The sequence below is a fragment of the Larus michahellis genome, chromosome 5 (genome assembly GCF_964199755.1).
Source record: "Larus michahellis chromosome 5, bLarMic1.1, whole genome shotgun sequence".
Taxonomy (NCBI): domain Eukaryota; kingdom Metazoa; phylum Chordata; class Aves; order Charadriiformes; family Laridae; genus Larus; species Larus michahellis.
Window position 1 is genome coordinate 31,288,729 of NC_133900.1, and position 26,770 is coordinate 31,315,498.

Consider the following 26,770-nt stretch of genomic DNA (forward strand, 5'->3'; position numbering starts at 1 on the left):
GTCCCTCTTCTGTGCCAGTCAGTCTCACTTGTTGGAGTATTAACCACGAGGCTGCTGGTCCTCGCCAAATCCCGCTGCCAAAATCCACCTCTTCTCTCTGCTCCCAGAAAAATGGTCCTGCGACACTTTCCTGTGGGTAATTCCCTAGTGTTGAGCACCCTGAGCTTGAATTCAGATCAGAGCGGAAGGAAATAAAACTTCAGTCTGTGAATAAAGCCTTCATTTACCTACACATAAAGCCAATGAAATGGTATGACTTTCCCTTCTTTTTCTGTAATTTATAAATGGCTAAAATGATTTCTCTGGCAGAGACATCCATTTCTTAACTGCTTCGTGCCCGCGCTGGCTGTACCAGGCTGCTGCACCGTCTCTGTGAGTGCCAGCGCTCGCTCTGGAGGCACCGAGAGGAGCTGGATGAAGAACTTGTGATGCATAATTTATTCAGCCAATATAGGTCCTTTTTTTGTGCTTGTGGGAACTCCGGCGGAAGGCAGGTGGGTTTGGTTGTGGTTTTTTTTTTTTTTTTTACACTTAGTTGTTGAAATTCTTGAAGGAACCGCTGTGTGTTTGCGTGCAGCATCTGTATGTCAGCGGCTTGTCGGGAGTTTCGACTGTTGGCAGCGGAGGTGCGGGGTACGCATGGCCTGCGAGGACAGGTGCCCATGCGCCTCCTGGCCTCTGCCACAAGTGGCCCGGCAGGCCAACGTTCGGAAAGTGGTTCCAGTCGTTACCGAGACACTTCCGTAACATCCTAAATTTCTCCTAAATATGCCTGAAATTTGAAATAATAGGGGTAGTAGCAGCCATTAGGGGTATGCAAGCGCACTTGAAAATGTCACTGTCGCCTGGCCGCGTGCTTAACTTGCCCCCTGACCTCCTGCTCCGAGCCCACCGCCCGCCCGGGCGAGGCGGGGGGATCCCCGCAAACTTCCCGGGGCACAAACTTTCCCCGGCAGTTCCCCAGCGGTGACAGGGCGGGGAGGGTGACAGGGCGAAGCGGGCGGCGGGGCGCATCCTCCCTCCCTCCCTTTTTCCCTTCCCTCCCCTCTGCGGCGCGGTGCAGCGCGGCCCCGCCCCCGCCGGCAGCCCCGCACCGGGGCGGCCGCCGGCCGCAGCGCCCCGCCGAGCCGCGGGAAGGGAAGGGAAAAGAAAAGATGGGAAGGGAAAAGAAGGGGAGGGAAGGGGAGGGAAGAAGGGAGGGGAGGGCGGCCCCCCGCGGTCCGTGCGCGCCGCTCGGCGGCGGCGGGTGTCCGCATCCCTGCGTCCTCCCCGAGCGCTCCCTCACCTCGCCTCGGCGGCGATCGCCCCGCCGCCACCGCCGCCGCCGCCTCCCGCCCGCCCCCGCCCCCGCACTGCCACACGCGCGCACACACACACACACACACACACGCACACACACGCACGCACTGCCGGCGCGGTGTGCGAGGGCGGGCGGCGAGCCGGCGGCGGAGACCACCGCGCACACACACACACACACACACACACCACACACACTCCCTCCGTGCCCGCTCCTTCCTCGCCCCCCGCCGCCTCCCCTGCTTCCCCCCCCCCCCCTCCTCCTCCTCCTTTCTCTGCAACGAGCGAGAGAGAGGGAGAGGGGGGAAAAAAAGCCACTTACAGGTATTTGTTTAGTGGATCGGCGGCTTCATTTATCCCCCCCCTCGCCCCCCCTCCCCAACGCCCCTCGCAGTTTGTTTACAAGTATCAAAGTTGTAATTGAGGAGCTGCCAAGGCACATCTGGATATTTTTCTTCTTCTTCTTCTTCTTCTTCTTCTTCTTTGTGTTAGGGACTGATGTGCAACTAATTAAAGGCAGACAGGCTGGTAGTGTCTGCACGCTCAAGCCCCCCCAGATAAAGAGCCTGGTAAGTGACTGGTTTGCTTTTTTATCCCTCTCCTTTCCCTCCTTTTCCGTCGTGGTTTTTATTTTTTTTTTTTTAAGGGGAGGTGGGTTTCCTTTTTTTTTAATTTTATTTTGTGGTTTTGTCGGTGTAGGGTTTTGTTTTCTTTGGTTTGGGGCTTTTTTTGGTGGTTTTTTTTTTTTTTTTTTTTTGTTCTTGTCCTCTGGGATCGTAAAAGTAGATTAATGCTAGACTTGGGCAATAAAAGGCGCCGCTATATTAATTTATTAATTAATCTGCACCCGCCCCTCCTCCTGAATGTTAAATATGACCTTTGATCTCTCTGTCTTTGGCAGAGCAGACATGCAATATTGAACATGTACGGTCACATTTGGCTTAAGCAGGGACAGGATCGCGAAGCCCGGCTAGCAATTTCTATTTATTTATTTCATTCGTGGAAATGAGGGCGATAGTTAGGAGGGGGGAGGGGGGCAGAGAAATCAATAACTGCGTCTCGGGTACCCTTTTCATGCTCCGGAGATGCATCGATTAAACAATAATGACCCGGTTGGTGGGCACCATCATTTTCTCGCTCCTGGTGGCAATAAACCCCGAGAGGGGGCTGCGGGCGGAGAAAAGGTAGCCAGAGAGGGAAGCTTTTGTAGAGACAAGCCACTTTAATGCTGGGGGGAATAGGGCAAGAAAATGCGTATGTTCCTTGACTTCTGGCATAAACGGCTGAACGCTAACGTTTTATCCCTCACCAGATGCGTGGCTTTCCTACACACGGCTGGCAAAACTAGTTTTATCGGGTAGTTGTTATCGGGGACATGCGGCTAGGTTTTCCTTTCTGGAAACGGGAGAGGTTTGGGGTTTGTGTTTGGTTGGTGGTTTGTTTTTTTTTTTTTTTTTTTTCCTCTCTATATGCAAATCCTTCGCATCCCTCCACAAGACGACGCTTAGCCTAGAGCTTTCCGGGGCAGCCTTTGTATTGCCACCAGACCTCTGAAGGCAGCGAGAGTCTGGGTTTTTCCCTGACGTGGAAACACGGCGGTGGCTCCTGCGGGCTCGGGGTCTTTTTTTCCGATGGAAAGTCGCCCGCCAGTCCCTAATGCAGCCGGGAGTGAGGTTTCTTCTGTAGATTTACGCTCCCTTCATCTGGATTTGTTTACATAAAGCCCGCTTTTTAGTGCACGACGTCGGGAAAAGCCGAAGTTTCTTGCACTCGGTAGGTTGGGCTGCAAACGGTTCATTAATCTAATTATGATCGTAATTACCGTAATTGATAACCATTTTGAACTAAACATACCGGAGTCTGGAAACTAGACGTAGCCCCACGACTGTCTGCCAAGTGAACGTTTCTGGCCGATAGCCCTACATCAGAAAAGATGCTGGAAATATCTAAACTATTCAGGTAGAGCATCTGGAAAACAAAGAGGCAGTGTTCATAAACTGAGGGCTTTTTAACTTATGCTTATGTTTTGCTTTAGTTCGCGCAGGCTGCCATAATGCACCTTCCTCATTGCCATGAACTAAAATACCCCCCTTCACCTCCCGGTGCGGGGGGGTGGTGGGGTGGGTGTCCGGTGAGAAATAAACCGAGCACCACGTCCTTACCCCCCCTCCTAAACTTTGCTAACCTTGCAGCAGAAAGCCATCTTCCCCCGCCGAGGGCCAGTTCCGCAGGTACAGGGACGTGCCCTCCCGGTCTTGTCTCTCCCCTGCCCCGCGGCGCCCGACGAGGGGCTGTCCCCGCCTCGGTGTGTGTGTGTGTGTGTGTGTGTGTGTGTGTGTGTGTCCCCAGCCCTCCCCGCCCAGCCCCCGGCGGTGGCGGGGAATCCTCCCGAGAGGCTGGGATAAATGCTTCGTCTTTAGTACAGCTGCAGGCGCCGGGATCACAAGCTGTGAAATTGCCTGCCTTAAGTATTTTATTGTATTATTATTATTATTTTTTTAAAACCTAGCCCCGCTTTCCCCCGCGGCCCGCAGGCAGCCCCCCCCTCCCCCCTGCACCCCCTCCCGCGACGGGGGGGCCCGGTGCCACCGCCACCAGCGCCCGGCGGAGCCAGCTGTGCCGGCAGGCAGCTAATGACCGCCGGGCGCAGAAGGACACCGTGGCAGCTGGCGGCTCCCTCCCCCCGCCTCTCTCTCTTTTTTTTTTTTAGTATTTTATTCCTTTTATTTGTTATTTTTCCCCCTGGCTTTTCATTTTCCCCGGTGGAGATGGTAGGTGGGCAGCTCCCGCTCCCCGTGCCGTTTTTGTCGTGTCCCCCCCGCCGCCGGCTTGTCCCGGGACCGGGCTCGCTCTGCCCGGGCCGCCCCCCTCTCCAAGCCCTCTGCCCGCGGGTACGGCGGCGTGTGCCCCCCTCCCCCGTGTCCCCGACCCCCGTGTCCGCCCGGGGTGGCCGTCGGCGGCCGTTATCACCCCCCGCACCCCCTCGGAAATGACTTTCTGTGTTTCAGCTGCGGCGGCTCCCGTGAGGATGCAGGAGGAGCGGCTGCCCGGCCAGGCACGGACCGCGGGAATGCGCCCGGAGGAGGAGGAGGAGGAGAAGGATTAACCGACCCCCCCCGCCCCGTCCCTCTCCCCCCGTCCCCCCACCACCCCCCCCGCCCCAGCCCTCCCCCCCCACCCCCCCGGCCACCATGAACACCAACGTGTGCGTGGAGAGCGGCCCCAACCCCGAGGCGCCGGGGCTGCCCAAGGACAGCCACCTGCCCGAGGGGGCCCTCAACAGCCTTGTGGATTACAACTCGGAGATGGAGAGGTACCGCTCCTTCGCCACCTTCTACAAGACCAACGGCGGCGCCTTCCCCCAGGCGGCCAAGATCGCCCGCATCACCACCCCCATCTTCCCCAGCGCCGCCGCCGCCGCCGCCGCCCGCATCGGCATGTCCCCCTGGAACTGCGACACCGCCACGGCCGCCGCCGCCACCGCCATGCTCTGGGGCAGCGGCGGCGGCGGCGGCGGCGGCGCGGCGGGCGGTGCGAGGAAGCCCTCCTCCGCCGCCGCCGCCGCCGCCGCCTCCGCCTCCGCGGCCGCCGCCGCCGCCGCCTCCTCGCTGCACGCCGGCAGGGGCGGCATGCACCACCGGAGCGACTCGCAGCGGCTGGGCAAGCCCGGCTGCCCGCCGGCCGAGCAGCCCGCCCTGCCCATGGCGAACGGCAACTTCCTCTCCACCCTGGCCCCCGAGCACTGCCGGCCGCTGGCCGGCGAGTGCATGAACAAGCTCAAGTGCGGCGCCGCCGAAGCCGAGATCATGAACCTCCCCGAGCGCGTCGGCACCTTCTCGGCCATCCCGGCCTTGGGCGGCCTCTCCCTGCCCCCCGGGGTCATCGTCATGACGGCCCTGCACTCCCCCGCCGCCGCCTCGGCCGCCGTCACAGACAGCGCCTTCCAGATCGCCAACCTGGCGGACTGCCCGCAGAGCCACGCCTCGGCCTCGCCCGCCTCCGCCCTGGGCGCCGCCGCCGGCGCGGGGGGCGGCGGAGGCGGCGGCGGCGGCGGCGGCGGGGGGGCCGGAGGCGGCGGCGGCGGCGGCAGCGGGGCCGGGTCCGGGGCGGGCAACCCCGCCAAGAAGAAGCGGAAACGGTGCGGGGTGTGCGTGCCCTGCAAGCGGCTCATCAACTGTGGAGTCTGCAGCAGTTGCAGGAACCGCAAAACGGGACACCAGATCTGCAAATTTAGGAAATGTGAAGAGCTTAAGAAAAAACCGGGCACTTCGCTAGAGGTCAGAGGAGATGATTTCTTTTTCCCCAGCCTCCCGCCGTCCCTCCTCAACCCCCTGCCCCCCCCCCTCCAGTGCTTCTTGTCTAGCTTCAAGATGCAGCACCCCTTTTCCGAGGCCTCCTTCAGGCTCTGAGGCTGACACCCCCCTCCCCACCCCCGCACCCCCCCACCACACGCACCCGCGGCGCTGCCCCGCCGCCCGAGCCCCCCCTTCTCCGCCCCGCAGGGAAGAGAAACGCCGCCCCCCGCGGCGCCCCGCCGAGCTCGGCCCCCGCCGAGGAGGGACGGAGAGCCGCCCCCGCCGGCCCCCCGCCCCGGGCCGGCCGGCCGGGGGCTGCCGGCCCCCTCCCCGCCTGCTTGTGGCCGTTCCGAGACCGCTGCTCGCCTGGTTGACCTGCCGTGCTGTTTGCTATAAGACTGATGGCTGTCTCTGGTTTCTTTTTCTTTTTTTTTTTTTTTTTCCGTTTTTTTTAAATGGCGATCATGAGGATTTCGGGGCGGTTTGTAGGGACGGGGAGGTGGGAAAGGGAAAGTTTGGGCTGAACGCCGGGCTCCCGCCGTCGGAAGTTCAGGGGAAAAGTAATGGCGAGTTCAACTCCAGGGTGACGGGTGGCAGTTTGTCCCAGACAGATAGACAGGCAACTGGCTGTAGAGCCCGGCAGTGGGTGAAACGTGCCCAGGTTACCTCTTTGGCAATATCTTTTACGAAATAACCCGCTCGTGGTGTATAAAACACGATGGAAAAATAGCACAGGTATGACCGAACTGATGTCTGACTGACCTGTACATACGGCTATTTTGATGATGTGTCCTCGGAACTGATGATGTATTGCGTTTCCCAAAGCTGTAAGGGCAGGTTTTCAGGTTTGCTAGGTGCAGGAGAGGCAGGCAGATCCCATGTCGCAGACATTGTGGTTAATGTATCGGGGACCACAGACAACAGGAACCCAAATACACAACCGGGAGGAAAAAGGCAATTGGTTGATATCGTTAGGTGAAGGAAACAAGCGGGAGGAAAGACTAGTCATCATACTTAATCCCTTGTCATTATTAAAATGCAGTGTTGCTGGTTAGACGCACGTATCAGATGTGTCTGAAGGTGTTGAGGACGATGGATTCAGTACAGAGGAGTAGCGTATGCTGGGTGACACCAAGATTTGTAGTCACAGAAATTAGCAACCAAGTAAGAAATTGTAACTTCCCTCTGTCTGTCTGTGTGTGTGTGCGCACGTGTGTGCAGAGCGGCGTATTCCCCAACTCATTGCTTGCAGGAGTTCTCTCCAAGAAGGGGTGGGATGTGGGATTCCAGGGAAATAGCAACACCAAGAGCCCATTAATTTGTTCTGCATTAAATAAATGGAGATAATGGCATTGGTATTGATGCTGCCATGGGACAAAAGCAACATTTGGGGATTTAATCGATGTTTGGCTGATACCATTAACTCTTTCCTAACCAGCCTCATCAAACCAACTAATTAATTCCTCCTTGCAAGAGTGAACTGCCCTTGCTGAAAGTTTGATTTGTAGCTCTGCATCCTCTTAGCTCTTTTTTTTTGCGAATATACGGTGACCCAGCATCACTAACGCAAAAACCAGGATGGACGTCCCAGCTGCTAGAAAGTAGATTGGGTTTTCAGCTCTTGGTTTTCTCAATGATATGCCTGTATTGGTTTCATGGCAAAGAAGATACCTGATGCACCTGGTCTGTTAATGATGGATTATAGCGCTGAGTACAGCCTAAAAGAGGCTTCTCTGAACACAAGAGATGGAGAATCCCCCCTGCACCACCCAGCACCGGGGGTGCCTTTGTGCGCCAGGTTCCCTCATTAGGCTTGCAAACCAGGAGGCTGCTGGGATTTAAAGTTTGTGATAAATGATAGGTTCTGATGGCTTATCGATTTGTGCAGAAAGTGAGCTATCTCTGGAAGAAACGAATTTGTACGTTATCAGATCTTCCTGTGGGTTTGTGTGCATCTCTGAGCGCACATCCAGAACTTCCTCGCTCCTGACAGAGGTGTTCGACAGCCTTAAAAACTGCTCAGGCGTGTTATGAGAATGCCGCCCGTTAAAATTGTTTAACCACTGTGACTAGTAAAAACCGTGGTTTTATTAGCCACTTGTGTACTCTCATAACCACCTGCCCTCACTTCTTTTCTTCATTCTCTCTCTTCTCCCCCCCTCTCTCCCCTGGTTGTGCTCCGTCAGATACGTAAACACAAAAGCTCCTCTGCTGCCATACCACGACTTGAAGGAAACAGGTTTCTCTTCCCAGCTGTGGAGATGTCAGTGAGGCATCGCTTCTCGGCAGGTCGTGGCCCATCCCAAAGTTTGTCACGGGACGTGGCTAATTACTTTACAGAAATGGGGTTTGTCAGTAGGAGAGGAAGAGTGCACGAAGTTGTTTTTCTTCTGTCTTCTTTCTTTCCTTCTTATTTTTTAAGTTTAAATTAACTAATAAAGAGTGGCAGCAGGGCTGCCTAAAGCACGTGTGCGGCATCAGTGCTCTGGCTGTTAGGCCACCAGCTGGAAAGGTGTCAGAGAGTGACAGGGCCTACAGGAGGGCACGGCAGCGGTGGCTGTGGTGGCTGCGGGTGGGCGAGGGCAGCCCCCCTCCTGAGTGAGCTTCTGGGGCTCTGTGTGGGTGATTGCCCGTCACCTCCGTGGGCACGGCCCCAAGGAAACATGACAAGGATCGAGGGGCTCGCTACACGCTTGTAAAATTTGTAAATTGCTCTCAACAGTGGCTGCAAGTTGTGGAGATGTTTCAAGGCAGGGGGCGGAACTGTGTTTAAAACCGAAATAAACGAAAAATGAGAATAATAACAATAAACAGTAAACTGGCTGATCCCACGGAAACCATTTCTCTCTTTTTCCTTTAAATCTCTTCCTCTACTGGTGCAATGAAGGCATAGGATATAACTCTCAAGGTTAGTACATGGAGTTGAAGACAGATTCACATGAATGCTTTCCAGTCCCTGACCCTTGCATTTTTAATGGAATGCTTCCCTCCCAGCTTTTTTTTTAAACACTTGAATTATTTTTTCCTATTTTTCTTGTGCTATTTTCACTTTAAAAGTGTCCCGATGCTCTAGAATTTTTCATCGAATGTTATTATTACTAGGAAATTTTATGTACGGTAATAATAAATCTATAAAAATAAGATTGACGTCACGTTGCACGCTGCCTACTTGTATATGTATATTCTGTGTTCATTCAGATCTACAGTCAGTTTAAAGAGACATAATCTTTATTTACCCATAGAGACTACTTATTTTCCTCTGATTGGTATACGCGTCTATAACTCCTGCTGCAGGTTATGAAGACTAGGAGCCCGATGTTACTTTGCATCCCCCTCTCTTTAAAGTAAAGCATCCCAATTCAGCGTAGGAATCTCAGTTGCCCCACTGCCATTTGCATTAGCGTGGCAGCATTGCATTGGCAGGGTCTGAAGGGTTGGACCCAAACGTGGAATATCTGCTGTTTGGTCGTGCTGTCATCATAGCCGGGTGCCACTTGCCTTATTCCTAACAGCCGCGCTAATTGATATGTGTGCTATTAAAGCAAACGTTTGCATACCGACCCGAAATAGTAAATACCAGCATCCAAATCCGCGGCACCTCGCTGAGTCGCGTTTCAAGCCAGCGGGAGTCTGAGGCGGCCTTCGCCGGGGATAGGCTTGTGATGATTGATTTCAACAGGCACGGCGTCTGATCCTGAAAATCTTAACACCATATGGCATTGCCACGGGGGAGAGGGTCTGCGTTGGCAACCTCCGAACTTGCACTTGGTGTTGTGGCAGCGCGAGCGAGCGCTGTTAAGGGAAGACTGCTGAGCTCTGTGGATAGGGGTCAATTAGCAGGGGCCTCAGAGGAAGCAATTTCCCTGCCGTCTCTCTAGCTTTAAATTACATGCATAAGTTACGCGACGGCACGGTGGAACTGAGTAGCATGAGGGGGAACTGAAAAGCTTGATAAGGAGCAGGCAGCTAACACGATCCCGGTGGCTAACTGGAAGGTGGAAAGAAAGACCACCTCGTAGCCTGCGCTGCCGTTCTTTGCTAAAACGTTGCTGTATGGCAGTGTTTCTCTCCTCCCAGCCGCTGCCTCGTAGCCCTCCATCTGGCTGGGGCTCCCCATGTGTTAAGCACCATGCAAGCCAGAAAAAAAGCAGTCCCTGTCCCCGGGCGTTTACAGCTGGAGTAAGAACCGCGGTCTGTCCCGAGCGGAATTCATGTTGGCTAGCGGCTGCAAAGCCCTGATGGGCCCTGAACGCTGTATTTTCCCTCTCTCCTCCTCGTGCGTGCCCATTGCGCTCTGCCAGGGTGCTCTTGTTTTTCCCTTCCCAGGTGTGACCCGGCAGGGAGGGTGCCTGGTGCTGGAAATGGCTGCGGGCACAGCCCTAGAGCCCTCGCCAGGTGATCACCATGCTCTCACTTGGGGCTTCCGACACGGTGCACGATCCTGCAGTGATGGTGTTGGCAGCGAGCAGAAGAGGCAAGAGGCAGATTTGACCTTTGTTGAGCGTTTTGCAACGGTCTTTGTCACTTTCATCCAGATTTTACTTATCGGGCTTAAACATATGTTCGGCAAGGAGTTTTCCTTTTGACCTCTGGAGGTTCTTGGGGACAACACAAGGCCTCCTACTGCCACCTCCAGCAAAGACCAGCACAGCTGCAGGTGTCTTTGCTCACCGGCACCTCATCTCCGCCACTTGGAAATCTCTTTGAAGCTGTCTGACCTTCTGCGTTAGCATCACGTCTTGCAAGGCGGGAATGCATTGCGGTTGGTGGGAGACGTGGGATTGAGAAAGACGATGAGAGCCCTGCGGAGTCGAGCTTCTGGTCTCCTTACAGCTCTGGCAAATTACTGAGTGCAAGGGGTAGCTGCTGAAAGGGAGTTGGACGTCCTCTGTTGTACTGTTTTTCATATTTTGTTGTTTCCCTTCCCTCATGAGACACTTGCAAAGCAAAGAAAGTGCCCAAACCCCATGACATTAGCGTTCAACTTAGAATATACATTGTATAAACTGCTGGTTTTGATACAGTGTGGTTTGTTAAAGCGGGGCAAAAATGAAGTTTCTCCTGCCTAAGGAAATCTCGTAGTGGTGGGATTTGGTACTGAGCTGAACAGAATTGCAAGGAATTGAGCAAAATTGTAGGCCAGTCAAGGGCTTAACAGCCTCTTTCATAGAAACACTGCTTTCTACTTGCATTGGAAATTGCTTGCTTTAAATCATTGAACTATGCTTGTTTGCCAGTGAAATTGTCTGTATGGTGAGAGAGGTTAACTGGTTGTGGCGGTTACGCGTTTTGATTGCACTGAATAGTTCTTTGCACATTTTCCTAAGTGCTAATATCAGTCATACGCTTGGGGTGTCGGGATTCTGCGCCAGGCTTTGGACTTCAGTGACATGTTGGTTAGTCCAGTTTTTTAAGTTGGCATAATAAAATCGCTGTGTATTGTTTAGGCTGGACAAGTTGCATGTGTTGGGAGAAAGATGATGAACAAAGCCAGGGTTTTTTCTAAACTAGCAATTAGCATAATGAATCCCTTTTTTCTTCTTTTTTTTTTTTTTCCAAATTATCTAAGTCACTTTGAACTATGTATTTCAGTTAGAGGTGCATAGAACCATCATGACTTAGACTCCTATGCTACAGCACTTTTGGAAAATCTCACCAATTCTGTGTTTGTACGAAATGTTGTGGGCTATACACATCATGCCTTACTCATAGAGGGAGACTCATTTAAGCCGGTAGATATGTGAATATCATGTTCAAGGTGGGTAACAATAAGTAACAGTCTCAATTTTTGTCGGTCTGTACACGTATGTGTTCATATTATTGTTTTTTGGGGGCCACTTCTCACACAATTCTGTTTGCTAGGCGGACACCTAACACCTTTACTGAAGTCAGGGAAGACCTTGCTCACTTGGAGAATGAATTAGGGTGTCAGAAAGTGGTCCCCTTTGAAGAGCAACATCTTGGTACCGCCGTTTTGGTTTTAAAAGAAATGTGTTCTAAAGAGTTAAGTAAAAGGCAGATTTTAATTTCTGTACACTGTGTCATGCATTTGCTGCATAGCAATGACGGAGAACAGTCCTTTCCAAAGATCCTAAAAATGTGTATCTGTAAAAGGAGAACTAGTAGTCTTTCGTGCATGTAGTCGTAACATGCATGTATTTTAAGGGTTAGGCTGGGCGAAATATTTCTAAGCAGACAAACCTAGAGTGTACACCTTAAAGTCTCATCAAATACAGCATAATCCTTTTGATCACCAGCTGCAATGGGAAGCGGCTGACAATTGTGTAGGAAAAGGCTTTAAGATAAGCTTTTTGGATGCACCCAAGTGAGTTAGGAGCAATAAGAAAGTAACTTGTGTCACCATAACAAAGTCCCTGGGACTTGGCCTTGGTTGCTTGCAGTTCCCAAGTCACCGACTACGTGCTTAAAAATTGCTGTCGGATACCATGTCTTCTGAGGAGTACGACCATCCGAAGAAAGCATTTCTCTGCTTCTGTAGTGTCTGTATTTTTTGATAGCTCATCTACTCTGAATGATTGTACTGAACCACAGCGTCTTGAAGCATGCAGTTTCGTTTGACACTTTTTTGCTGTTTGGGAGCCCAGCCTGCTGTGTCTGTCTTCTCTCTTCTTTTGGGTACCTTTATTGTTTCCCACAGTCGTATCTTGTTCAGTCACATGCAAACACCTGTCCTGAAGTTGAATTACTCTGCCGCGTAATCTAAAGTCATCCCCCATTTCAGCATCCTGCGCTTTCTGTTGAGTTATGTTGCACCATACTTTAGATGCGACAGCCATTTAATAATGTTGAAGCCTTAGCTCTGCAGGGGCTAAAAAGATCCCAGCAGGCTTGTTAACTTCTACTCTCAGACATTATGGGAAATATTTTCTCCTCCCTGGAACTCCTAGGCATCCTCTTAATTAGCACTATAAAAATCCATAGCCAGGTATGCGTGAAGCCTGTTGAATTTTTTTGCAGTTTTCCAGAGTTTCTCCGTTCCTTCTTATTTAACCAGACACTCCAGTGCCAAGTGAGATATAAGAATGTAAAAGGAATAAAGGCAGCCTGGGTCATGCTGGATACTGTGTTCTTGGCGGGCAGCAAACTCATCAAATGCGTTTCCCATGCTTGCCATAGGGTTTTATTCTTTCCTCTGCTCTACTCGGTATTTTCCTACATCTCAGTCTCTGAAGTGTTGGGCATTTTAAAGCTTTGAGCCTCTCCTGTCTCAGGACAGTGTTCCTTTCAGTTCCAGACTGCTGTGGCCATGGTCTCTGTTGTACTTCTATATAGGATCACCATTAGCTGGTATCGGACTTCATTTGGAGTTATTCGTACAGAGATGACAGAGATTGGTCAGTGGTTTAGGAAGTGGAGAGGCAGTATTAGAATTTGGGGTGGAGGGAGGAAAACCACATAAACATGGGAAAACGATGTGAAATCTCAAGGAGTTCAGGATGGATATCACTTAAGATGAGGACAGAAGAGGAGGAAAGACGACCTGCAGAGTTCTCAAACAGAGAAGGGCGCAAAAGTGATTGAGGGTTGGTTATAACGTGCAAAGCCTTGGTGAGGGGGTGCCTGCTCCTCCATAGGAGTGACTCAGTTACCATGGGGAAGACCGACCCAGCGCTGGAGGTGATCTGCTGAGAGGACAGGTACGGTGGTAGTGCTGAAGATGGCAGTGTCCTGGTGAGAAGAGAGTGGAATATCTCCGCTGCTGTGCAGGAGGTTTGCCGTTAGTCATTCAGGTGAGGCAGATGAAGAGCTCATCAGTAACTGTCCTCCCAGCGCCTCTCCAGGGGAAGGCCAAGACTTCATACAGCAGGGTTTTCCATGTGCCCTTGTTGATAGGTAATCCAATTTCTTTAATTTTTTTAACTGACAATAATTTATGGAGAGAATCTGGGTATCAGGGTGAGCATGTGGTATGGGAGGAAGCCCATGATCTGAACAAGTTGTTCAAGAGCTAAGGAAATGATAAAGGCATCCATACAGACAAGCTGACAAATGTGAAAGAGGGAGGGGATGCTTGCAAATGAAAGGCTGAAACTGATGATTTGTTGCATGAGGACTGCTTGGGCGTAGAGGTTTCTTTTGTGGTGTGTCCTGTGTGTCCCAGGGAAGCTGGAGCATGTTGACGGCACGCACATCAGTCTGCACTATGTTAATGCAAAGAATTTGCTTCATCGTCACAAAAGAAATACCCCAAAACAACTATGGTTCAGTAACATCCATCCATCTGCACATGCTAACTGCTGGGTGGGGATGCAGAGGTGGTGCAGTGACCTGGGCAGTCAGAGGCTTGGAAGAGAGCTGAAGAGCTCTAGCCATCTGTGTTGAAGGTAACAAGGAGGGCAGGGCGTGATTATCGTGGTGCAAATCAAAGGGTTAGAAATGGAAAAGGAGAAGCAGGGAGTAGATGTTGTTAAACGTGATCCCCAAAGTGAGTGGTATCAGTCAAACAAAGGCCATTGGTTTTAGATGTGAGGAGGAAAGAGGCAAAAGAGGAGAAAATATATTTGGAAAGGTGGTGGTTTTGAATAGGTAGCCTCCAGGGAGTGGGTGGGAGAGGACTCGGTGACACAAGCTTAGTAATGATGTAAAACCTGTTCCCTCTAAATCACCAGTTCATCTGAGCTCTGGGAGGCAGTGATCACAGTTGGATGGTTGCTTGGAAGCTGATGTAAAATAAATTGGAGGTCAAAGTCCAGCTGAGGTGACAGTGTCATGAAAATAATCACTGAGATGGGTCTTAATTGTCATCCTTGAAAGTTTCAGAGGACATACCCGGGAACAAATGGGGTTCAGAGCCATTTACAATCTTTTAATGTTTCCCCCTCCAGTCAGGAATTGTGGTGACCTGCTGTATCAGAGTTCGCGTTGCTGCTCCTCTCCCTGCATCTGGTGGGACAATACACGGTGCTCACCGGCTGTGGGAGCACCAAGCTGGCACCTGCGGTGGGTCTTAGGCATTGGCTGAAAATACTCCCTCAGCCCGGGGAACTGGCTGAGTACTGCATTTGAGTCAATGTATTTTTTCGTCTCCTTTTTTTTTTTTTTGCAAGTCTTGCAGAAAAAGAAACAAGCAAGCAGAGGCCAGCATTTAATGGATATATATTTCACCGTCTCTTTTATCAACAGCGTATGAAAAATCCCAAAGGACAGAAGCAGTTAGCTAACCAATGAGGCGTCATAGCTGATTTTAGGTTCCACGCAGGAGAAAAAGATGCTGAAGCCCCAGCAGCTCTAGGGGAAAGGGATTTAAATTTAGGTTTGGTACTGAGAAACGTGCCTCCCCTCTGCTTGGAGACCAGTCCGTAAGAGATTACTGTACCCCAGAGCAGCAGTTTGGAGGATGATAGAGATGTCAGCCTGTGAGTGCAAAGACTTGTACCACTGGATGACGAACCAGCAGGGATTTATCATTAATGGAATGAATGTTAACAAGAATAATTCTGTTTTGTGAGCTTGTGTGTGTGGGAAGGATAAATGATAGGGACTGATGGATGGTCTTCACAGGGATTTGATTAGGGAGAAGGTGAATGGCAGCGTGTGTGTGAGAGAGGGGGAGGTGTGTGCACGTGGTGCGTCCACTGCAGAAGGCAGGCACGCTTCTAGTTGATAATGTCTGACAGAGGAGAGTCAGCAGAAGTAACCAGGCGGGTCCTGGGTGAAAGCAGAAGCTGAGCAGCAGTGTGGATATTTTGTTTTTGGTGTCTTTCGCATTGTAGGGTCTTAGATTTTACGTTGCATGGTGGTAATAAAACCTGTATCCAAGAATTTCTCTATAAAACTTTTCTCAGTGACAGAGGTTTCTGCTTTATGCTAATAAAAGGTTTGGCTATTTGATACTAATCCTCACAGTCAGTAAGGGAGCACTGAGTGACAGCTTTTCTGACCTGCTTAGCATCAGTCTTGTCTCTGAAGTAACACTGTGTTACAGCTCGTACGAGCCCTTCTCCATCCCTGAAAAAGCAGGAGACAGGCCAGACCTACTGGTTGAGAGGCTGGGCAGGCAGAACCAACAAAAACAAATCCTCATGCTGCCTGAGGCCTTCAGATGCCGCTGGAATGCAAATAATAAATAAAAAAATTGCAAAATAGTGACATAAGCTGAATAGGCACTCTAGCGGGCTTAGCAGCTCCATCCTCAGGTACAAGGATGGCTGAAAAACTGAAGGAACCACAAGAACTGCTCGAGAGGGATGTAGAAATAGGGAAAGAAATGTGAATCCCTTTGGCAGTGAGATTATGAGAGATCCCTAACCTGAAAACCCAAACCTCTGATGCCTTCCCCGCTGCCTTTGCCAGAAAGCCATTAGGAGCCCCCGTCCGAGGCCGGAGCCTGGCCAGCTGGAAGGCGGCTGTAGGGTAGCAGACAGCAGGAGGAGTTCCCGGCCCCGGCTTGCCCGTCGCTGCCAGCCCCGCGCGCCGGGTGCCAGGCATGGGGAAGCCGGCGGCCAAGCCGGCTGCTCCCCTTGGGAGCCAGCGGGACGACAGAGGTGGAGACTTGGCTCCGTCCCTCGGCTTGGCTGGCCGAAAGAGCTGCGCTGGCACAAGGGAGGGAGTGTGCTGGAAGGCGACCGCAGCCAATTACTCCCAGCCTGGGAGGGAAGGGGGAGAGGAGATGTGTTCCTTTCCAGGGCTCTGCCTGCATCCTGGGGCGATGCTCGTGCCTGCCAGCCTCTGTACGAGTGATGCTTAGTGGCTCGAACTGGCCCCCGGGGCATTTCAAGGCCGATGGTGGAACGTGTGAGCCGCTGCGCTGAAGGTTAGCGTGGCTGCTCCTAGCTGTAGGTGCTCACCGGCACGGAGAGGGGCTCCATCACTAACATTTCCTGGGTCTGGGCTGTTGTTCCTTTGACAGCATTAGTCTGGATTCCTTATGATTTCTGATCTGTATTTGCCATCTGTTTTCCCCAATGGTGTTACGCGTTTTTTCAGATCAAGAAAGTGAAATTGTTTACCCATTCCCCAAATTTAATCTCGTGTATAAAGTGAAAAAAAATTAATATATAAAATAAACTATGGCGTGTACTGAATGCAAATGAGGGACACGTTTGCTCATTCTTTCTCCTGTGGAGAAACACATCGCTCCTCAGACTAATCCTATTGATTTAGTTGGGGAGCTACTGCCTGCTGCTGATGCCGAGTCCAAGTGGCAGGATCCAGCCCAACATTGGCAGGTCTCTAGCTCTCCCATGACCATGGGCACAAACCATTTGTTCCCCAGCTGCCCTGCTGAAATCTCCTGAGGTTACCTCTGAGTGAGCTATTCGAGGGGAGCTGGGTTTTCAAGACACAGCCCTGATTTAGGAGTACATTTTTAAAATTTCTATTTGCAATGTCCCGTGGCGCAGGTTTACTTTTCACTTGGTGGAGCTGGCGGCAGAGAAAGTCAAATGAGTTTCCTAATCTGGTATGTTCGAAATCTGGTTTGTCTCAAATACGGCCTGAGAGATATGCAGCGCAAGTGGAAAAATAACTGCCAGCACGCAGATGCGTGTCCTCTCGGAGCAAATAAAGCTGACTTTTAAAATAAATGTTAAATCTCATCCTTGGTGTGAAGGGAGACAGGCCCGTAGCTCAGGTATGGGGAGAGATATTTTAAGGTGGGCTGCGGAAGCAAACTCACCACCAAGCTTCTGACCCAGCGTACGTGTCCCTTTTTATCTGCTAAGTCCAATAATAAGCTTGTTATTAGAGGACATCTGTTACCGCCTGATAACACGTACAGCGAGCAGGAGCGCAGCGTCGGTGGGCAGACAGGGATTTTGGCAGCTGTGGGGAGCAGCAGCTTCGTGGACTGCTTCCCACCTCATCCAGCGCCGGCGCGTCCCTCCCGTGGGCCTGCGGCTGGGTGGGAAGATGCCAGGAGGAGAGGCGCGGGCTGTTCCCGCTCACGGCTCTCCCGTGCTGGCCGCCATCCATGCATGCCGACGCCATGGCCAGGCGCCTCATCCCCCCGCAGCCGCTGGTGTCCTCTCGGTGCCGATGGTGTCCCCTCAGTGCTGGCATGGTGGGACTCTGGGTGTACCTCCAGGGTAGGAAGCAGACTGGCTGGGAGACAGGCGCCGGGCACCGGGCTCTGTCTTTCCCTTCCTTCCGCATTTCCAGGAGATGCAGTTCACACACTGGTTTCTTGCCCCCAAGCCTCCTCGCCTGAAGCCAAACATTCAAGGAGACTCTGTGTGAGCTGAATCTGAGCGTCTTTGGGAGGTTTTCCCCAAAGTCGTTGCTGTAGGTAATGTATATTTATGAGCAGAACAAAGCGGGCCATAGATACTTTCAAAGGCTGCTTTCCTCCCAGGGTGGCTCAGTATTTAGGCAAGTAAGGAGATGCCGGCCAGACCACATTCAGCGGTGGCAGAGCAGGCCGGCGCAGGAGAGGCGGCAGCGTCCTTCACCCACCGGCCGTGGGCCATGGGCTGCCTCTGCCTGAGGGTCAGGAGATGTCTGGGTGCTGGCACGTCTTGGTGGGACGCACAGCCCCGTTCCAGCCACGCGTGTCCTGCATCCCAGTGCTTGTCTGGGGAAGGGTCTTTCCAGAGGGAAATTGGGGATGGAAAGTAGTTTTGGAGCACATGCATTTGCACCGGATTCTGCACTGTTTATGCGTGAGCAACACAGTGTGTATATTTGATGTCTTTTCCAGCGTGATCAAGCTGACACCTAAATTAGCTTGCAGCGCTGGAAATACAAGGTGTGGCTTGGAGGAAAGGCCAGTTTGCTTCCTCACTGGGATTTGTCTCACTGTCCTGGTGCTCTGCTCTTCTCAGGCAGCCGTGCGTGTTTTGTGGGACTGGTTAGGTCTCTAGCCCACATTCACACAGGTGTAAGAGAAGCATACAGTCACTGGTTTGTGGCCAGTGGTGGCCAGTGTTTGCCAGGCTGGGCTGCTGATCGATTGATCCAAATTGCATTTTGTGCAGGGGCCATGACTTCCCAGGTGAACTTTTTGGCCATCATGTAGCACTGTATTTCTCTATCTCCAATCATATATATATATATATCATAGAATCATAGAATGGTCTGGGTTGGAAGGGACCTTAAAGATCATCTAGTTCCCGCCCCCCTGCCATGGGCAGGGACACCTCCCACTAGACCATGTTGCTCAAAGCTTCATCCAGCCTGGCCTTGAACACTTCCAGGTATATATATATACACATATATGTGTATATTGAGTTATATACACACATGCACACACACACACATATATATATAGCTTAGTGGGCCAAATTTCATGCTATACATCCACTGGCCTAAGTGCCAAACTGCTTCTCTTGTGGAAGGGATTTTCAAGAAGGGGTTGTCCTCCAGGGTGAGAAGCTCTCATGGAGTTCTGTGCAGACCTGTGCAGGTCATTTTTCCCTGCGTGGCCGGCATCAGTCCCACTGCTTTGGAAAATACAGGAACGTCCACTAGTTTTGTTTGTCTTGCCATGTGAATTTGAGATTTGTTAGGGACAAAGTTCCTTCACTGCTGTCTATTTCTGTGGTTGTGTAGGTCTTTGTAAAGACTGTCAGGCAGCCCAGATCTTGTTGAACATACCTCAGCTGCAGCATCCTTCCCAAAGGGCCTCTGTTGAGCTGGATCATTCCAGCCAGGGCTCCTCAAGAGGAACGAGGAGTGCCACATTTGGCCAATAGTTTGCTGTAGCCAACGTGTACGTTTGCTTCAATGAGAGTGGGATTTTTGCTCATGGATCAAACATCAAAGGATTCTTACATAATGCAACATCTTTTAACATCGGTAATGTATTAGGTCATAATCATGTAGTGCCCTGATATATTTTATTATTCTATTTTATTTCTGAATGTGGTTCAGATGACTTACAGTGAGCCTTAGTTACGCAGCTGTGAATTTGGGCTGCACCCCAAGCAACAGCATCCCAAGCAGAAGCGGCTGGCTTTCCCGATTCCTGATCTCCATACCGAATCTTTCAGGCATCTGTGAGCTGCGGGACCCAGAGAATCGAGGAGAGGGGCATCTCCGGCAGGTTTTGTAGGCATGATGTTGCCAAAGGATGGGGCTGGGCTGGGCTGGGCTGGGTGAGCAGAGCCCGCCGTCTGGCACCCCGTGCCTTGCCAGCCTGGCCCCGTGGGCTCCATCCGTCGGTTGGTCACCCCAGGGGGCTGTGGGAGGCATCATTCTTTAGTGAATACTTTTGTTGGGAAAATACAGAGCTCAGCTGTCGAAAAGGGGTCTCTGGAGAGGAATTCCCAGCACCTGCCAGCGTGCTGTTTTCACGCGTTGGCAGCACGTGCAGCACATGCACGTAGCAAGGGTCCGCTTTTACGTTTCTGCGTGGGGCAGCCAGGACAGATACATAGGTATTGTTTTTCCATTACTGCATAATTGAAGGGATTTTCACCCTTCTCTTGGTTTCGGTTGCCTTTTTTACTTCCTTCTCCAAAAATGTAGTGTGCTTGGTTCCCTATGTGAAGCTGCTTTTTCAATGCAGCAATTAAAATTTCAAATTTCACATGTTTGAGCTGCTTCTTTTGCGGTGAAACCTGGCAAGAAGGGAACGGAATAGAGGGTTTGAAAGCGTGGAGGTAATTTTGTCCCGGCTTTGAGCAGGCATAAATTCTCTCCAGCGCCAGGCTTTATGGCATTACCCTCTCGGAGGAGCCGGGGCTGCGGGTTTCTGAGCATCCTCTGGGGAGCGAGGCTGCCGTTTGTCAGCATTTGCAGCGGGGCGAACGGTGAAGGCTTTTACAGCAAAACCACGCTGATGGGCTCCCGTTCTGCTCCTCGCCACCCCTCCCCTGCCTTCCAGGGGGATCTGTCTTTCCTGTCACTCAGGATAACGATCCCCCGCCGGCAGCAGGGAGATCCAGAAACGCGCCATAATCTTGCCGAGAGTTTGATTCCCCAGCTGGGACTCCTGGATTTATGCAGCCGGGCAGTAGATGGTCATTGCACTTAAGCTCGTGCGTTGGCGTGCTGAACCACCACACGGGCTGAAGGGTCTCTTTTTGTCTGGGAATAACCTTGATTCTCGGAGTGGTAAAATCTATGGATTTCATCACAATAAATTGGTTTAGATTTATCTCGATCCACCTGTTCAATTTTAAAGGCTTTCTTTTTTGTTTAAGCGTGGATTATTAATTCATTCCCAAACCGGGGATTAGCGCAATGGATATTTAACTGTAAATGTGTATCTTTAATTAGAACTTGGTACGCAGATGCAAAATTCCTTATCTTGTAGTTTTTCAAAAGCACACATACTAAACCACAGCGTTGCCCTTCAAAAATGTTATTCCGTGTATTTAAAGGTCTGAATGACCTTTTAATCAGACATTGCACCTTTACTTCCAGCTGATATGACAACATCTGACAGTAACTCAACCTGATGCTGCAAGAAAATAAATAAAGGCCATCTCAGTCACTATGTCTTTAAATCTCTCTGTCTAGCTGTGGTTTTGTGTTTAGGCAGATGGACCCACAGCGGAGTATTACGTTTAGCTTTCAGGTGGAGGCAATCTATTGGGTTTAATACATTTGCATGTTTGACTGTTCTTTTGAGGTCAGCTCAGTCGTATGATTGTTTCCTGTCATTCCGACCTCCAGCCTCTTCTGCAGTCAACCTCTTTATAAATTATAAATCTGTATACCTCGCGCTCAGCAGCCATCTTACAGCCCACACAGACCGGTGCGGATGGTCTAGCAGTTGCATTAGCTCTCCTCGGCGTACCTTGGGAGGAGGGCTGCTGTGCTTTGTCACTTCTGGTGCTTACGCCAGGCACGCGGAACGGGGCAGGACAGGGACTGGCAAACGATGGGTATGAGCAATTCCCACTTTTGGACCACCGACACAAAGAAAGCTCGTACTGGTCAGGGTGATTGTATTCAGCAAACCAGCTCATTGTCTTTGGAAGTTAATTTTTGGATGATTTATTAAAGCGTAACATTTGCGGAGGGGGGAGTGGGTATCGAATTAACCACAGGTCAGAATTCTGGTGACACAGCAGAAGTACTTTTGGCTCTGGTATTTCCATGGGCGCCAGCGATAAACATAACAATAAGAGCTCCCCTTTCATACCACTTTTACAAAAAGAGGAGCCTTTTACTGCTTGAGCGTGACTATCACAAAATGGGCTAATTATTCAACACAAAATCCTTGCCATACTAACGAGCAGTTCCCTGGAATTCAGTAAGAAATATCCTGCCGTCAAGTACCGTGCACGCTGTATGCTGTAGGGTCCATGGTTTATTGGATTTTTATGGAAAAAACTAGGAAAACACTTAAAAGATCCTCCCTGAAACAAAAATGAAAGAATTCCTTCAAAAAGAGACATGGTGTTTCCATATGACACCAGCAAAATCAGTGAGAACTCTTTCATTGTGCGTATTTATGTGCAGTTTTCCAGAGTTTTGCTTTTAGGAGAATTTCATCAGGTGTGATGCTAATATTTGTGGGCAGCTCTTAATGAAATCAAGTACTTGTGAGCTGGGACTGACTGATACAAAGTCATCTCAGGGCTTGCTCTTGCCCCCCTGGTCAGTGCCTCATCGTCGCTTCTGGAGGAGAGACGTGTGTCTGGGTGCGTGGGTTCAAGGGCACTTTCATCATCTTGGGACCTTGAAGGAAACTGAGGGCAGGACGTACCTTGCAGATATGACACAGCCCTTACAGGCTGAGCGCCTCAGTCTGTCATGGATTTTGTACTTTAAAGCAGCGAAGGGAAGTTGCCTGCACTCAAATGGGTATGGAGGCACCTAAATGCAAGGGGGTATCATTTTCGAGGGGACAACAGGGGAAGGAGGGGGGATAGCAACTCTGCAAGCAGATTATTCCTGTGTAAGCCAAGGTCCAGCACGTGCGTGCAAAAGAAAGTACATGGGGCAGCCTGGGCAGCCCCCCACCCCAAGTCAGTGAGATGTTTCCCTCACTGGAACGAAGTCAAGGATGTGCCGAAGTGCTTTCTGCATTGCAACCTAAGCGTGGAACTAGTTGATCAGCCTGAGGTTTGAAAGTGCCGACCTCTGCTCCCAAGGCGTCTGTGGACGCAGCACGCTTCCTGAATGACAGATAAATGCCTTCGTTATTCCCCTAGCAAAAGAAGTGTTCTTGCCAAAGCGCGCGTCTAACCTGCAAACCCACCAAGCCGTAACTGCGCATCCAATATGGCAAGGCACAGGCAGAAACCGTTGGACAACTGTGTGGTTAGTCTAAAAGCACGGTCTGTTTTCCGGGGGATTTTTTTTCTAGCAATGTTTGCATTTCCATGACTACCTTGTTTAGCTAACTGAGGAGCAGTCAGCACGTTAGGTGTGTTATATACCGAGTACCACGTATCGCGTGTGATCCTGAAATGGTGTGTGTTTGGAGAAAGGATGTTTCTATTAATTGTTAAGCAATGATGTCAGGCATCGTGTTGTTCCTAGATAACTGAAAGTATGCCTAAAATGTAAAGGGAAAGAACAACTAGAAGATCTCGAGTATGCCAATGCCGCAAAAGAAAGCTTAACTTGTTTTCTTGCTTTTTTTTTAGAGAACACCTGTTCCCAGCGCTGAAGCATTCCGATGGTTCTTTTAAGCAGTAGTGTATCTTATTTTCAAGGCAGTCCGAAGTGAATGGCAAGCTAAAGTCTTGTTTTAAGAAACTGCTTAGTCCACCATTGAAGAATATACTCAGATACTATTTTCATTTATGTATAGGGGTTTCCTCAAAAGCAAAAGACAAAAATCTGGGAGCCTGGGGAATTGGCCAGCTTCTTCACATTCAGTACACTGATTCTTTCTTTGATGTAACTTAGCTATACTAGTGAAGTTGTTGTCTATTTTTAAAGTGGCTGTAAAAAAAAAAAAAAAAGGTTTGGGTAAACCCCTGCTATAAAGTCATGTATCTTTGAAAAGTAACATATCTATACTTCATTTTCGAATATATGTGTTTCAGTACTGTAAACTGTACAGATAGCCGCTTGTATTTTGTGTGTTTAGACACAAGGAGACAATCATGTCTGAGCATCTATGGAGATTAACGGTTTGTACACAACGGTGTGGTTCTGCGAGTTAAATCCGGAGCAATAAATTCTAGCTTTAACTATTATTTTGCTAGTTGTTTAGCAGCAGCAGCAACAGCAGCGCTGTTTTACCATGCATCCTTCCGTAGAGACTTGATGCCAAGTTTTCCAAGATAAAAAAGATTGTGACACATCTAGCAATTGCCTTCCGTCGCGGTGGTGTAAGAGGGGAAGACAAAACATTTGAAATTAATCTTTCAAGCACTATATTAGAGTAGTGGTTTGTGCACTTGCATTGCTTCCAAAGGAGCTGTACAGAGGGATATCTCTCCAAAAATGCTGTCTGATGTCTGACTCGCTTTTCACTGCGCTCTGAGGTGGAGTGCTCAGCATAGGCGGATGTGCAAAACCAGTCGTCTGTATAAAGGTTGTTCAAAACAAATGGGTACGAGACCTTAGAAAAAATGATGACTCAGCCTAATTACCCTTCGCCTACAAGTTGTTATGTAACGTTTTTCAGTCAATGGAGTAAATATTTTATAAAGTGGAATGCCATATTTTTGGTCCGAGTGGAGCTCGTCACAGTTAAGTGAGTTCTGACAGTTGGACTGGTTTCGGTCTCACTTGCACTGGTGTTCATGTGAGAGCCTGGATATTTTTGCGGTATAAAAATGGATTTTTTAAAAAAAAAAATGTTTCAAAAAAAGTCCGCTTCTCCCCACGCGTTTCTTGGTCCACTGATCTCGGCTTTGCTGAACGGCCGGTCCCTTAGGCCCCCCAGAAGAATGCTCCGCCGTTCTTCTTCCTGCTGTAGCTGCGTGGAGGAAATGTCTGCTCCTCGAAACGGCAGCGCTCGGAGGGATATAACTCATGTCATAAAAAATATGGAGGATACTGAACTTAGGGATACTTATTATCAGCTGATCATCACTTTTTATTGCTTGGCTTCGTCATACCACTCATGAGTGAGAAGGCCATCCCATCAAAGTAAGCGAATGCTGTTGTGCCATGTATTTGATAGATTTATCCTTTTATACAAGATAGGACTACCAGCAGTTTCACAGACATGGTGCTGGGCATGCAAATTACCAGTTAATGATGCACAGCACGTTTAAATCTCATTGTTTCAGCACTTTCTCCGTTTTTTGCTAAGTACTTCAGCCTTTGGCCCCTGGTCACACTCACTTGGTGAAGCACATGGGATGGCTGGGAACGCTGCGGTCTGGGACCTGTGCAGGCACGGGAGATGCCGACTTTGGCTGGGGAGGGAGCTCGCAGAACTGGTGGGTGTTGGGAATGGCCCAGAAAGCCAAGACCGAGGGATGGAGGAGGAGAAGCCTCCTGAGGTCACACGTGTGTGTCAGCAGGGCCGGGCAGAGCGTGGGTGACCCGGGGTAACTGGAGGAGCGTGGGCGGGCTGGGCTTACACCTGTGTCCTCAATTTAGGGTCAATCCACGTGTCTACGTTTTTGCGTTTTATGACGTCACATACGTGGCTTCAGAGATGGAATGTCACACTTGAAATGCTTCTGTCACGGTGCCCTTCTTACAGTTTGTAAGAGATCCTCAGTTGAATACTCATCCAATACCCATTCAATGAGCTTTACATCTGTTCGTACGGCAGCTGTGCATGGATTTTTTTTTTTGCGTTGAAGACTTTTTGGTTAGGGCCTCTGTTACTGACCACTAGACCAATACAAGCTCTGCAAGGTCGTCTTCTCTACCAAAACGTTGATTGATTAACAAACTGAAGCCTTATTTGCACATCTGGCTGGTAAGCTTGCCTTGCTTTTTGGAAAATTGTGATTGCTCTTACAGAAGCAGAGACAAAATTAAGTTCAGGCTACATTAGGTGTACAAAGATATTCATAGCAATGTACTTACTGTCTAACACCCTAATGTTGCATGTCTTGATGTGGTTTCTTTTTTTGTTTTGTCGTTTTGTTTTAAAGAACTGATGGATCTGTATATTGTAATTGTGATGTTTTACATGTCAATTCAAAATTGTTAAAACAAACAAACAAACAAACAAACAAGCAAACCTGTTAACTATTGAAAATGAACAAGAGTTGATTTTTCGTTGGTTTACCCATATGGTTTTCATTTTGGATGTTGTTCCTTTGCACCACCAGACTTTAGATTTTGCTGAAACAGTATTTATATGATGTACTGCGCATAGAGCATTTTAATTAGTGATGTTTGAAGAAGGAAATCCCTTTTCTGGCCTGTCTCTCTCCACCGCAGCCCTACCCCCGCCATTTATACACCTATTTGTCAATCGGATTATTGTCAAGTTCTAATTATCAAATTTGTGCTTTTCACAAGGTCCAATACCATTTTCCAGTGTGAAAATTTGTATTCCTTTCTGTCTTTCATTCTCCCAACATGAAAACAAATAAAAAGGGGGGCAAAAAACAAAGCAGAACATACTTTTGCCGTCTTCTAGGTGTGAGCACTAAGCCTAATGGAAGCATTTTTGGCATACCCCAGATAAACTTATGAAAAATGGTAAGGCTGAAAGGGAGGCACACGTACCCATTCTGTTAATTAATGACAGACCGTCCCTGTGAGGGAAAATACTCCCTTTTGTACAGAACCCCTGGTATGTAAGTCCTACAATTAATGTTAAAGAATATAAAGTATTTAAATGGGCTATATCTGTAATCAAATAATGAAGAAAGAAAGTAGTTAAATGAACGTACCATTCAGGGTCGAATGCATTCAGCAAAAAGCAGTAGTGGGTCTTTGATCATGGTTAGATGCATAGTGATATCAAACAGTGGGTTCTCATGTAACAGCTAAATGTTTCAGATTTTGTTTTTATTAAATTTGGCAGTTTCACGCTGAGCTCTACTGTATTCTTAGTGAATAAAAGACAGCTCCTATGTTAGAAAGTACTCCATTTTCACAATTGCAGGGAACTAGGAGGGTTTTTTCAGAAACACGGGCCACAGAAATGTACTCCTTTCACAGTGTTCTCCTATTTCTGAACTGTGCAGTTATCTATTAAATTTTCTAATAGATATTTGTGTAAGGTGTATGTATGCTTGTGCAATTATGGAAAAAAAAACAGTTTTGGAAAACAGTGTATTTATGAAAAAAATAATCAGTTATGGGGCATGTACAAAACTGTATAAAAACATTCAATTTGCCCAGTAAAGTTGTTTTTGTGATATTTCTGTGTTGTTGAATAAAGGACTTTA

At 49.6% G+C, this 26,770-nt stretch overlaps 1 protein-coding gene across 1 annotated transcript; it reads left to right on the top strand.

Annotated features, from left to right (window-relative positions):
* The first annotated feature begins 1,197 nt into the window (after positions 1 to 1,197).
* On the top strand, positions 1,198 to 26,770 carry CXXC4 (CXXC finger protein 4). Its single transcript, XM_074589440.1, has 4 exons — positions 1,198 to 1,865; positions 4,305 to 5,299; positions 5,390 to 5,573; positions 23,096 to 26,770. The coding sequence occupies exons 2-4, from the start codon at positions 4,488 to 4,490 to the stop codon at positions 23,138 to 23,140; spliced, it is 1,041 nt and encodes a 346-aa protein (XP_074445541.1). The 5' UTR covers positions 1,198 to 1,865; positions 4,305 to 4,487; the 3' UTR covers positions 23,141 to 26,770.